The 13,000-nt window shown below is 53.7% G+C and overlaps 1 protein-coding gene across 7 annotated transcripts; it reads left to right on the forward strand.

Moving 5' to 3' along the window:
- Window positions 1-668: 668 nt before the first annotated feature.
- On the forward strand, window positions 669-11,675 carry MFAP2 (microfibril associated protein 2). 7 transcript variants are annotated; one of them, XM_054086130.1, is made up of 10 exons: window positions 669-1,198; window positions 2,347-2,414; window positions 6,360-6,448; window positions 7,824-7,913; window positions 8,240-8,263; window positions 8,819-8,905; window positions 9,094-9,135; window positions 10,770-10,857; window positions 10,965-11,038; window positions 11,323-11,675. In XM_054086130.1, exons 1-10 carry the CDS (start codon window positions 998-1,000, stop codon window positions 11,424-11,426), a joined length of 867 nt encoding a protein of 288 aa, XP_053942105.1. In that variant the 5' UTR covers window positions 669-997; the 3' UTR covers window positions 11,427-11,675. The 7 variants fall into 7 exon arrangements, with proteins under 7 accessions (XP_053942105.1, XP_053942106.1, XP_053942109.1 ...); XM_054086131.1 differs by having other exon boundaries at window positions 683-1,198; window positions 7,827-7,913; XM_054086134.1 differs by lacking the exon at window positions 669-1,198 and having other exon boundaries at window positions 2,367-2,517.
- The last annotated feature ends 1,325 nt before the right edge of the window (window positions 11,676-13,000 follow it).

A 13,000-nucleotide genomic window follows, 5' to 3' on the forward strand; every position in this document is an offset into this window, starting at 1 on the left:
CTGCAAAGCCTCCTCCTTGGGCGGAGGAGAAACCGGTAGATGGAGATGCTGCATCCCAAAAGGGCAAGAACCGATGCCCAGGGAGGGGGGATGCACTGTCTGTATCGCCCTCTGAGGGCTTTTTGGCCACCTCCAAGGGTTTTTTTGGCCACCTCCAAGGGTTTCTTGGCCACCTCCAAGGGTTTTTTGGCTCCCTCTGAGCCTGGGTCTTGGATTGAAGGCTGGTTCTTGCAGGGACTCGCCTGCACTGGAAAGTCTAAACCCCTCCGAGCGCCAGCGGCGCCTCTCTGCCCTCCAGGAGCTCGGGATTAGATCAGGAAATGAGGCACAAGCAGAGGTAAGAGGTTTCCTGAAACCCTAGCCAAGGCTTGAGTTATTAAACCAGGCTTCCTGAGCTTAAAACACACACACACACAAAACCCTTGGAGATTTTTGCCCGTGCTCGGTAATCCTAAAAGCAAAAAGCACCCGGGGTTGAGGGACCTGATTGCACCTCGATTTTCCCTTCCAGTTGGCTGGGTTTCGCAAGGGGTTCTGAGCCTCAGGGGGGATGCAAAGTCCATTTAATGATTAACAGGAGGCTCCTGCCCTCAGCTCGAGGTTAACGGGGCTGGGGACAAAGGCAACGCTGGGTTTCAGGGCAGGCAGAAGCTTTATGGATGAGTCAGGAGTTGCTGAGATGGTTTTATCCATCCTTCGGACTGGAAATCAGGCTTGGGATGGGATGAGAGCATCTTAAAAAAACCCCTCTGCTTCTCCTCCTGGTCTGGAACTGTGTTTTCTCATTGTTTTTAGACCTTCTCTTGGCTGTGGAAACGCTGGAACCTCAGCACAACGGGCTGTGGGCTCAGTGCAATGGGTCCAATCCTGCCTCGAGGGTGAAAAACTCTCATTGTTCATTTTCAAACGCTCATCGGTCACATCTGGAGAGCTTCTCCCTCCACCCCAGCCCTCGAGCAGCCTCCCTGGGCTCCTCCGCTGGGTCTGAACGTCCTAAATGTGCGGGGTTATATCCCCCAGCACCAGGTTTGGTGTCAGTGATGGTGCTCGGGGCTCCCGGGGGAGCATCCGCAGCCTCGCGGGATGCAGCCGACATCCCACGGCGTCCAGAAAGCTGCCAGCGAGCCGGGGGAAAGAGGGCCCCACGTCCAGGGAGCTGCGCAGGGGCTGCAGCTCTGCTCCAGCGTCCTCAGCTTGGGTGGGAAAATGAGGAATTGGGGTTGGGGGTTTTTTTTCCCCCTCCATCCTGGATTAAAGCTTTAAATCTGCTGTGGGGCTGCAGCATCCTCACTGCTTTGGGGGCGCAGATAGAGTGGTGATGGCAAACTGGTGTTACTGGGATCCCAGGATCCCAATTTTTGGGTTATTATTGGGTTATAACCAATTTTTTGGGTTTTGGGAGGGTTATCGGAGATCAGAGATCATTCATGCCGTGATCCTTCCAACTCGCCCTCCAGCAGCCCCAAACCGCCCTGCGTCGCTCGGCACTGCACGGAATCCTCCTCTCCCCTCGCTTTAACCATCGATTTAACGTTGATCCTGTGAGAAAGAGAGAGAGAGAGGGAGAGAAAGAAAAAGAGAGAGAAAGAGAGAAAGAGAGAGAGAAAGAAAGAGAGAGAGAGAAAGAGAGAGAAAGAAATAGAGAGAGAAAGAAAGAGAGAAAGAAACAGAGAAAGAAACAGAGAAAGAAATAGAGAGAGAAAGAAAGAAAGAAAGAAAGAAAGAAAGAAAGAAAGAAAGAAAGAAAGAAAAAGAGAGAAAAAGAGAAAGAGAGAAAGAAAAAGAGAAAGAGAAAGAAAAAGAGAAAGAGAGAAAGAGAGAAAGAGAGAAAGAAAGAAAGAAAGAAAGAGAAAGAGAGAAAGAAAGAGAGAAAGAAAAAGAGAGAGAAAGAGAGAAAGAAAGACAGAAAGAAAGAAAGAAAGAAAGAGAGAGAGAAAGAAAAAAAGAGAAAGAGAGAAAGAGAGAAAGAAAGAAAGAAAAAGAGAAAGAAAGAGAAAGAGAGAAAGAAAGAGAGAAAGAAAAAGAGAGAGAAAGAGAGAAAGAAAGACAGAAAGAAAGAAAGAAAGAAAGAGAGAGAGAAAGAAAGAAAAAGAGAAAGAAAGAAAGAAAGAAAGAAAGAAAGAAAGAGGAAAAGAAAAGAAAAGAAAAGAAAAGAAAAGAAAAGAAAAGAAAAGAAAAGAAAAGAAAAGAAAAGAAAAGAAAAGAAAAGAAAAGAAAAGAAAAGAAAAGAAAAGAAAAGAAAGAGAGGAAGGAAGAAAGGAAGGAAGAAAGGAAGGAAGGAAGCTCTTAACTGCATCGATGTGCGCTTCTTGATCTCGTAAATGATGATTATTTTTCCTCCCCCAGCCCAGGAGGCAGGAATTTGGGAGGAGGCTCAGGTGTGGCTTTAGGACCCAGCGGAGCCCATGTTGGAGGTAGGACTGGGGGGGTTTTAACTCTCATTTCAGGCTTTTGCAAAGCGGAGAGAGGAGAGCAAAGCAGTGGGTGAGGGCAGGAGCAGCACCGACCCCCCGAGCGGTAAGAACCGGGCGAGAGCCCCGGGGGGTGCTGAGCCCCCCATGCCTCAACCCCATCTTTGGCTCTTTGCCTTGAAAAAAAAAACACCCCATCTTTGGGTTTTCACCTCCAAACCCCCCCGGCCTGAGCAGGAGAGCTGCCTAAAGCTCTTTTCAAACTTTTAATCTTAGAAAAAGAAAACCCACCTTATATTTTTTTAGGGGGGGGATGAAGAGCCGGGGCCCCATCTTTGCAGCCTGACAGCAATCCCGGTCCATTTCCAACCACTGTAAAAGTCGAATAATACCCAAACGGTTGAAAGAAGCCGTTGGGTTTATTTTTCCACCCTGGGAAAGGGATATTTTAATGTTTCTCTTTATTTTTCCCCCCCTTCCCAGGGGAGGAGATGGGACCTAAATGAAAAATGCGATGTGTGAAAACCGGGGATGGGGGGAGAGGACTTTTATTTTACCTTTGGTCAGAAGCTAAAAAAAAAAAAATAAGAAAAAAAAGTGATTGCTTTCCTATTCCCTTTGTTCTCCCCCTCTTTGGCAACGGGAGAGCTTCAAAAAAAAAAATAGAAAAGAAAGGAAAAAGGGAAAAAAAAAAAAAAGCTGGGGGAGGGGGGAAGGTCTGGGGAAGGTGGGGTTTCGCAAAATGAAAGGCAGAGGCTGTGGTGTTCTCGCTTCGGGGCTGATTGTTCGCAGATGTGCAGTTGCAAAAACATCTGGAGCGGTTGGAGTGGACGGACCCTCTCACGGAGGAGGTTGGGGGGAGCATCTCGGGTCCTGCCGGGCAGCGCGGGGGGTGTGTTGGTGGCAGGAGAAGCCGAGGAGGAGGAGGAGGAGGAGGAAGGATGTGGCCCCGTCCCCTCTTTGTAGAGTTTGGGTCTAAGGGAGAGCTCGTGGTGGCCCTCGGTGTGGTGGTGGCCCTTGGCATCTCTCCCGCTTGGGCGTGGAGGTGGCAGCGGGCGCGTCCGTGTCCTCGGTTGGGAGGAGGAGATGTTGGCATGGCCATGGGGGGAAGACGTGACCCGTCTGTCCCCGTTCCCCGGCCAAACGCCGCGAGCGAGCTCCAAGTTTTCCGAGTTTGGTGGGGAATTCGAGAGGAGCTTTGGGTGTCTGCGGATGGATTCGGGGCAAAAAGGGGCTGTCAGGGCGCATTCATCCCCTGCAGCGTGGCCGTGTGCTCGGGATCCACGGAGCCGTGGGAGGATGGTGTGATGCCTCCAGAGGTGGATGTCCATCTGCCCCAGGCTGTCCCAGGTGGGATACGGCCATCGGGTCAGGGTGAGGTGGGGTGACGGGACATCGGCACCAGCATCCCATGGGATCCTGGCATCTGGGGAACCCAGAAGGGCCGAGATGGGCATCTACAGCCCCTTTCTGCCACCTCGAGGTCACCCTCACTCCCCAGTCCTCCTTCCCAGCCCTCTCCTGGCCCGGACCCAGCAGCTGTCCCAAACCCAAGGTCTGCCAGCGACCCCTAAAGCCCAGTAAAGCCTCCTGGACCCCTGCGAAGCGCCCACCAAGCCCAGAGCCGCACGTTGATCTCACTCATCCGCATGCAATCCCTTTTATCCCAGGACGTATTTAGCCTTGGTTAAACACGGGTTTGGGGCTTCCTTGGTGGTAGAAAGCAGATGAGGCTGTAGGAACTTCAGTCCCACCAAGATGCAGTTGTGGGTTGGTGATGGAGCACTGCTGGGAGCTTCATTGGGGACCACCAAACTCTGACCATCAGCTGAGCTTGGTTATCTGATCACAGCCCACGTAGGGACCGTCTTTCTGGGTTTCTGATAGCTTGGAAAGGTCTGGAAGACAGTTGTCAACATCTCCGGTACCTGCAGGCCTGTGAACAGAGGAGATTGTGGTGCTTAGAAGATGCAATAATGATGATGATGCAAGGGCATAATCACTAGAAGATTCTGTGCTTTGGTGATAGTGCAGGACGTGGTCCCTAGAAGATGCTACACTCGTGATCTTGAGGGAATGGTCCCTAGAAGGTGCTAGGCTGTGGTGATGGTGCAGGACATGGTTTCTAGAAGGTGCTGTACTTCATTGATGGTGCAGGACATGGTTTCTAGAAGGTGCTGTACTTCATTGATGGTGCAGGACATGGTTTCTAGAAGGTGCTGTACTTCATTGATGGTGCAGGACATGGTTTCTAGAAGGTGCTGTACTTCATTGATGGTGCAGGACATGGTTTCTAGAAGGTGCTGTACTTCGTTGATGGTGCAGGACATGGTTTCTAGAAGGTGCTGTACTTCATTGATGGTGCAGGACATGGTTTCTAGAAGGTGCTGTACTTCATTGATGGTGCAGGACATGGTTTCTAGAAGGTGCTGTACTTCATTGATGGTGCAGGACATGGTTTCTAGAAGGTGCTGTACTTCATTGATGGTGCAGGACATGGTTTCTAGAAGGTGCTGTACTTTATTGATGGTGCAGGACATGGTTTCTAGAAGGTGCTGTACTTCGTTGATGGTGCAGGACATGGTTTCTAGAAGGTGCTGTACTTCATTGATGGTGCAGGACATGGTTTCTAGAAGGTGCTGTACTTTGTTGATGTCACAGGACATGGCCCCTAGAAAATGCTACACTGGTGATCTTGAGGGAATGGTCCCTAGAAGGTGCTACGCTGTGGTGATGGTGAGGACATGGTGACTAGAAGGTGCTAAGCTGTGGTGGCGGTGCAGGACGTGGTCCCTAGAAAACACAACACTGTGGTTATGGTGCAGATGTGGTCACTGGAAGGTGTTATGCTTTGGTGGTCTTGAGGACGTGGTCCTTGGAAGGTGCTAAGTGCTCGTGGTGGTGCAGGACATGGTCCCTAGAAGGTGCAGCTCCAGCGGGATGGTGCTGGATGTGATCCTTAGAAGGTGCTGTGTTTGTTGACGGTGCAGGACGTGGTCGCTAGAAGATGCCTCTCTGGCCATGGTGCCACCGGCCCCATGGACCCCACCTTCCTCAGCGTGGTGTCAAGCCCAGCACGGATCATGTTGTGCTGGGGCTGGAGCTCCTTTCTCATCCCAAGGAGCTGGGATGGGGCTTGGGTTCCTCCTGGCCAGGGGGACAATGATGTCCCCCTCAGCAGGGCTGAGACACCGATGGGCTGAGCTCATCTCCTGCTGTGCCTCCGGGGGTGCCAGGAGGGGTTCCCTCCCTCTATGACCCTTCAGCATGGTGGGAATGCTGATGGGCTTCATCCTCGATGGCCAAAAGTGTTGGCTTGGGTTTCCAAGGAGGTTTTTTTGGGGGGGAAGAACTTCTCCTTTTCCCCCTTTTTTTTCCCCCTTTGGAACTGGTTTGGGATGAGGGGGAAGGGCAATGAGCCCACAGCCGCCCTTGGCCCGTCTCCGCGCCGGGAAAAGCAGACACTCGACATGCAAATCGCTGCTTGGAAAGCACCCAAGGCTGCCAAACTCCAGGATTTTTCCTGAAAGCCCTTTTTCCCCTCCCCAGAACCTTCACCTCCCCTTGGATTTGGGGGATTCCCGACAACACACAGCATCCCCCGGCGGAGGGTACCCCAAAACCATCCCTTTGCCAAGGAACAGGGCGGAAAAGCCCAGGAGAGGAGCTCCAAAAGCTCCAGCTGGTGGGGCTGGTGACACCAGGGGGGGTCCAGATGTCTCCCCCATGGCGGTGATTCAGACCGCGAGGCATTTCCCAGCCCTCATCCCGGCAGTTTCAGCCCAGTTTGCCTTTTGGGGGCAGATTTCTTTATTTTTAGGTTGTTTTAATAACACTTCGCCAGTCCCTGAGGGCATCTCGGGTAGAGGAGGAGGGCTCATCGTGCTGGAGGGCAGAGAGGGTGTTTTGGGGTCCCCTAACCCCGCTGTGTCCCTCTGCCCCATCCAGACTCCTCTGGCCGCATCCCAGCCCGCGCTGCTGCTCCATCGCTGCCGTCAGGATGAGAGCGCTGGGGTTCTTCATGCTGTGGCTGCCAGGTGAGTGTCCCCGAGGAGAGGTGGCACCCCGTTACACCCCAGGAGCCACCACCCCTCCAAGCCATGCTGGGGTGCCTGCACCCCTCTGGGACCACCATCGCCTCTAGCACCCCAAAATCAGCCTCCGTGGGCTCATATTTAGGTTCCAACCCGCTCCGACTTGGGGTGCGAGGGGTCTGGCGCCGAGTCCCTCCTGCCTTGGGGACGTCACGTTGGCACGGTGGGTTGGCACAGCATTGGGACCGGGATGGCAGCCAGAAACATTATATTTGCAACCCCCCGAGGGGCTGGCGAAGGCGGGATGGAAACGAGGAGGGAGGTGACGGACCCCGCAGCCTGGAGCCAGGAAAACTTTGGGTGAAACCAGCTCGGCACAAAGGGTAGCGAACAGCTGGAAACCATCAAGCGAGTGAGGCCGAAGGGGGGCACAGCGCGGCGGGCAGCGCGGGAGAAGCCCTGTCCCGGATGGCGGTGTTCCCGGCAATGCTTGGCTCACGGATGCCGCCTGTTGCGAGGATGCAGAGGGATGCGGGGCTGATGGAATGTGGGGTACCACGGCGTGTCCTGGGGATGAGTCCTTGCCGTGCCCTGAGGTTGAGTCGTAGAATCTTGGAATGGTTTGGGTTGAAAGGGATATCAAAGCCCATCCAGTCCCACCCCTGCCATGGACAGGGACACCTCCCACTGGATCAGGGGCTCCAAGCCCCATCCAACCTGGCCTTGAACACCTGCAAGGATGTCCATGACTTCCATGGGCAACCCCAGGGCCTCCCCACCCTCATTGTGAAGAATTTCTTCCTAATTTCCAGTCTAAATCTTCCCCCCCCTGCAATGAATGAATGAATGGAGAGTGCCCTGATCCCCCCCCGCCGAAGCATCCGGCGTGATCCCATTGACTCGTGCAATTTGAACCCTGGTTCACACCCAGAATCCGCAGCAGGATTGGCTTTCAGAGCAGCTGCAAGGGATGCAGGGGATGCCGTGGTCCCCCGGGTTGGCAGGAGCATCCCTGGGATTGTCCAGATGCTGATCCGCGCTCTGGGTCATGGTACCGGAGTGCTGCAAGACATTGGGATCCACTGGGATGGGATCATCTCCAGTTGTAGGCATCCCCTGCTGGTGGTGGGTGCTGCGAGACCTCGGGATCACTTGGGATCATCTCCGGTTGCACCAGGGCAAGGGAGGGATCCCAGGCTGGTGCTGGTTCCCCATGGGCGCTCTCCTCCTCTCGGGGCAGCGTGCCCTTGAAGGCGGCTATGGGATGATTTGGGGGGGTCAATGGAGAGGCAGAGGCAGAACAGGGAACCCCAAATCCCTGCCTGGCAGTGGCCGTGCCCCTCCCGATGATGCTTCTCCCCCCGTCCCTGTGTCCCAGCAGCGCTCCTGGTCCAGGGACAGTACAGCAGGTTTGAAGGCATCACCTACCCTGAGCCGATGCAATACTCCCAGTACGACCAGCAATCAGGTTAGCGCACTCTGAACTGGGAGAGGCTTCACTCCCTGCTCTCCTCCTTCTTTTTCCTTTCTTTTTTTTGGCTTCCTCCGGGTGAACACACCTCTGGCTGACGCCTTTCTACCTCGATACCCTTCACTCCATCCTTTTTCTCCTGCCCCTTGAATTTCCAGCCTCCTCCTACCATTTCCCATCTCCCCGTGCCTCTTCTTTCCCCTTCCTCGCAATCCCAATTATTTATTAAGTCTTTATTAAGCCCTGGCTCCGGGGGGGGGGGGGGTGTTTTCTCTCTAAAAACCCATCCTCAGCCTGTTTAATTTTTTTGGTTTATTCCCCAGAAATTCAAGATTACTACGACTACGGTAAGTGGTTTCCCTGCGGGGTGGGAGATGCAGGTTTTTTGGGATTATAGAATCATGGAATGGTTTGGGTTGGAAAGGACCTCAAAGCCCATCCAGTCCCACCCCTGCCGTGGGCAGGGACACCTCCCCCTGGATGAGGGGCTCCAAGGCCCATCTAACCTGGCCTGGAACCCCTCCAGGGATGGCATCTGGGGGTTCTGGTTGACGGCAGGTTAGAATCATGGATTCATGAGATGGTTTGGGTTGGATGGGACGTCAAAGCCCATCCAGTCCCACCACAGCCATGGGCAGGGACACCTCCCACTGGCTCAGCGGCTCCAAGCCCCATCCAACCTGGCCTTGGATACCTCCGGGGATGGGGCAGCCCCCACTGCCCCACTGTGGGCCACCTGTTCCAGGGCCTCCCCACCCTCATGGGGAAGAAATTCCTCCTTATTCCCAGTCTAACTCTGCCCCTCTCCAGTTTACCCCCATTGCCCCCCATCCGATCGCTCCACACCTTTGTAAAAGGGGATGTGGGATGTTCCCACGCCGTCTCCCTCTCTCTCCTCGTAGATGCCACCCCCCGGGCCACCGAAGAGCAGTTTCGATACCAGTCCCAGCAACAATCCCAGCAGGAAATCGTGCCGGCTCCGACCCCAGGTGGGTGGCAGCCCCCATCCCCACCGCAGGGCTGCGGGTTCCATCCCTCCCCACACCCTGGTTGGGTTCTCCCGGAGCATCTTCTTGGGTGCTTCGGGATGCTCCAACCCCGCATCCCAAGGGCAGGGCAGCGGGATGCTTCTGCTCCATCCCTAAACTCACCCTCCACCGCTTCTCCTCTCCTGCAGCTTCTGCCCCCGAGACCGAACCCACGGAGCCCGGACCCCTGGGTGAGTTCCGAGCCCCCCCGGGCAGGGAACCCTGCGGCAAAGAACGTGTTAAAAGTCCAGGTTTTGTGCACGTAATAAAAAATAATACCGCCCCCCCTTATTGATTATTCTATTATGAGGGGGGGTGAGAGCCCCACCATGGAGCAACCAAGAGGTGAAGGTCTCGGGGGCTCCTGACTCACTTTTAGGTAGATTTCCCCATTTTTGGGAGAGGATTTTCCCTTTTTTTCCATTTTGGTGAATGATTTTTTCTCTTTTTTGCAAGGATTTCCCCATTTTGGGGGAGAATTTTCCTCTTTTGGGGAGTATCGTATTGTAAAGGGAGGGGCGGCGCGAGACCCCCCCACTCTGCTTTCTACGTAGAGCGTTCAAGAGATAAAGTGTAAAGGGTCTCTGTGGCTCCTGACTTATGTTGGGGGGGATCATCCTATTTTTTGGGTGGATTATCCTATTTTTTGGGTGGATTTTCCCATGTTTTAGGAGGGTTTTCCCATTGGGGGGGGATTTCCACAAATTTTGAGGGGATTTTCCCATTTTTAGTGAGGATTTCCCCATTTTTAGTGAGGATTTTCTGCTTTTTTTGCAAGGATTTTCCTGGTTTATAGGAGGATTTTCCCATTTTGGGGGAGGATTTTCCCATTTTCAGGAAGGATTTTCCAATCTGAGGGGCGGGGGTCCCATTTAGGGAGGGATTTTCCCAATTTGGGGAGGATTTTCCCATTTTAAAGGAGGATTTTCCCATTTTCAGGAAGGATTTTCCAATTTGAGGGGCGGGGGTCCCATTTAGGGGGGATTTTCCCATTTTGGGGGAGGATTATCCCATTTTCAGGAAGGATTTTCCAATTTGAGAGGTGGGGGTCCCATTTAGGTGGGGATTTTCCCATTTTTGGGGAGGATTTTCCCATTTTCAGGGAGGATTTTCCCATTTTCAGGAAGGATTTTCCAATCTGGGGGGGGGGTCCCATTTAGGGGAGGATTTTCCCATTTAGGGGAGGATTTTCCCACTTAGGTGTGGATTTTCCCAATTTTGGGGAGGATTTTCCTATTTTCGGGAAGGATTTTCCAATTTGAGAGGCAGGGGTCCCATTTAGGGTGTGGATTTTCCCAATTAGGGGAGGATTTTCCCATTTTCAGGAAGGATTTTCCAATTTGAGGGGTGGGGGGGTCCCATTTAGGGCTTTCCATTTAGTTGTGGATTTTCCCAATTTTGGGGAGGATTTTCCCATTTTCAGGAAGGATTTTCCAATTTGAGGGGCGGGGGTCCCATTTAGGTGGGGATTTTCCCAATTTTGGGGAGGATTTTCCCATTTTCAGGGAGGATTTTCCCATTTTCAGGAAGGATTTTCCAATTTGAGGGGCGGGGGTCCCATTTAGGGGGGGATTTTCCCAATTTTGGGGAGGATTTTCCCATTTTGGGGGAAGATTTTGCCATTTTGGGGGAGGATTTTCCCATTCATCCTCCCTTCTCGCCCAGCTGGGATGAGGATGTGCCACCACGCTCACACTCGGGGCGCAATTAAGGGTAGGGGGAAGGCATCAAGCGGATGCCAAGCCCATCCCCGGGACGTCAGGCCTCCCCATCAAGTGGATTTCCAAGCCCCCCAGTAGAAACCAGCTCCGTTTTCTCCTTCCAGACTGCCGGGAGGAGCAGTATCCCTGCACCAGGCTCTACTCCGTGCACAAGCCCTGCAAGCAGTGCCTGAACGAGATCTGCTTTTACAGGCGAGCAAAGAGGAGCTTCGCCCCCCAACCCCCAAATGAAGGGGATTTTGGGGACCCCTCTGCTTGGACACTAACCCCCCCATCTTTTTCCGCCCCCTCCCATCCAGCCTCCGCCGGGTTTATGTCATCAACAAGGAGATCTGCGTCCGTACCGTGTGCGCCCACGAAGAGCTGCTGCGAGGTAGGGCGCGACGCGGGCCCCGAACTGGGGGGGTCCTCACCCACTTCCCCACTTTTTTCCGTAGGGAAAATCCCAGCAACTACACAAATTTCCTCTAAGCCTTTGGTTTTCCCCAACTGGGATCCCAGGTTTGGGCTGGGAGCATCACTTACCTCCCTGCAGCATCCCCTCCCTGCAGCATCCCCTCCCTGCAGCATCACCCCATGTTTGGGGGCTGCGCTGCTCCCCCCACCCCGTTTCCCCTCCATCCATGGATTTTTTTCTCTTTCCCGCTGTCCCCACAGCCGATCTCTGCCGGGACAAGTTCTCCAAGTGCGGCGTGATGGCCACCAGCGGGCTCTGCCAAACCGTAGGCGCATCCTGCGCCCGCAGCTGCGGCGGCTGCTGAGCTGGAGGGGACCCTCCTTCATCCCCGCATCCCGACCCCTTTCCAGACCCCCCGATCCCGAAACGGAGCCTCACCGTTGGTGCTAAAGAAACTGTGCATGAAAGAGCATTTTAAAAGTCCACTTTTTGTGCACATAATAAGGGGGGGGATGGTATTATTTGTTATTAATTGCCTTATTCTATTGTAAAGGGGGGCGGTACGAGCCCCCACCGCCACCTTTTCTACGTAGAGTGTCCAAGAGATAAAGTGTAAGGGTCATTGTGGCTCCTGACTCGTTTTTTTTTGGGGGGGGGGGTCTTCCCATTTTGGGGTGAATTTTTCCATTTTGAGGGAGGATTTTCCCATTTTTTAGGGGAACTTTCCTGCTCTGGGGGTGGATTTTCCTGGTTTTGGGGGGATTTTCCCATTTTGGAGGTGATTGTCCCCTTTGGGGGGCATTTTCCCTTTTTTTAGAGGAAGATTTTCCTGGTTTATGGAGGATTTTCCCATTTTTAGGAAGGATTTTCCTGGTTTGGGGAAGGATTTTCCCACTTTTAGGAAGTGTTTTCCCATTTGGGGGTGGGGGAACCATCCCATTTGGGGGAGGATTTTCCCATTTCAGGGGGGATTTTCCCAGTTTTGGGTGAGGATTTGCCCAACTCCAGGACCCCTCCCACTGGATCAGGGGCTCCGAGCCCCATCCAACCTGGCCTGGAACCCCTCCAGGGATGGGGCAGCCACCACTGCTCTGGGCACCCTGGGCCAGGGCCTCCCCACCTGAACAGTGAAGTATTTATTCCTGATTTCTAATCTAAATGTTCTCGCCTTCTAATTTAAAGCCATTCCCCCACATCCTATCACTCCAGGCTCTCGGAAAAAGCCCCTCCCCAGCTTTCCTGGAGCCCCTTTCAGCACTGGAAGCTGCTCTAAGGTCTCCCCACAGCCTTCTCTTCTCCAGGATGAACGATTCAAACATCCCCATCCGTTTTCTCATCCCACCCCACCCCCCCATCCTTACCCCCTCCCCATCCCCATCCCTATCCCATCCCCACCCGATCTCATCCCCATCCCATCCCACTCCATCCCCATCCCCATCCCATCCCATCTCCATCCCCATCCCCATCCCATCCCATCCCATCTCCATCCAATCCCCATCCTCACCCCATGACCATCCCACCCCATCCCCATCCTCACCCCATGACCATCCTACCCCACCCCATCCCCATCCTCACCCCATGACCATCCCACCCCATCCCCACTCCATCCCCATCCCCTTCACATCCCACCCCATCCCAACTCATCCCCCCCATCCCCATCCCATCCCAACCCATCCCCATCCTCACCCCATGACCACCCCACCCCATCCCATCCCCATCCTCACCCCATGACCATCCCAACCCATCCCCACTCCATCCCCATCCCCTTCACATCCCACCCCATCCCAATCCCATCCCCATTCCCATCCCACCCCATCCCCATCCCATCCCAGCCCTGCAGCTCTCCAAGAACCAGGGCTAATCATCATCATCATCATCATCACCATCATTATTATTATTCCATTAATTTTATTAATTTTTACTATTTTTGTAGTTTAT

This window comes from Cuculus canorus, chromosome 21, assembly GCF_017976375.1.
Source record: "Cuculus canorus isolate bCucCan1 chromosome 21, bCucCan1.pri, whole genome shotgun sequence".
NCBI lineage: Eukaryota > Metazoa > Chordata > Aves > Cuculiformes > Cuculidae > Cuculus > Cuculus canorus.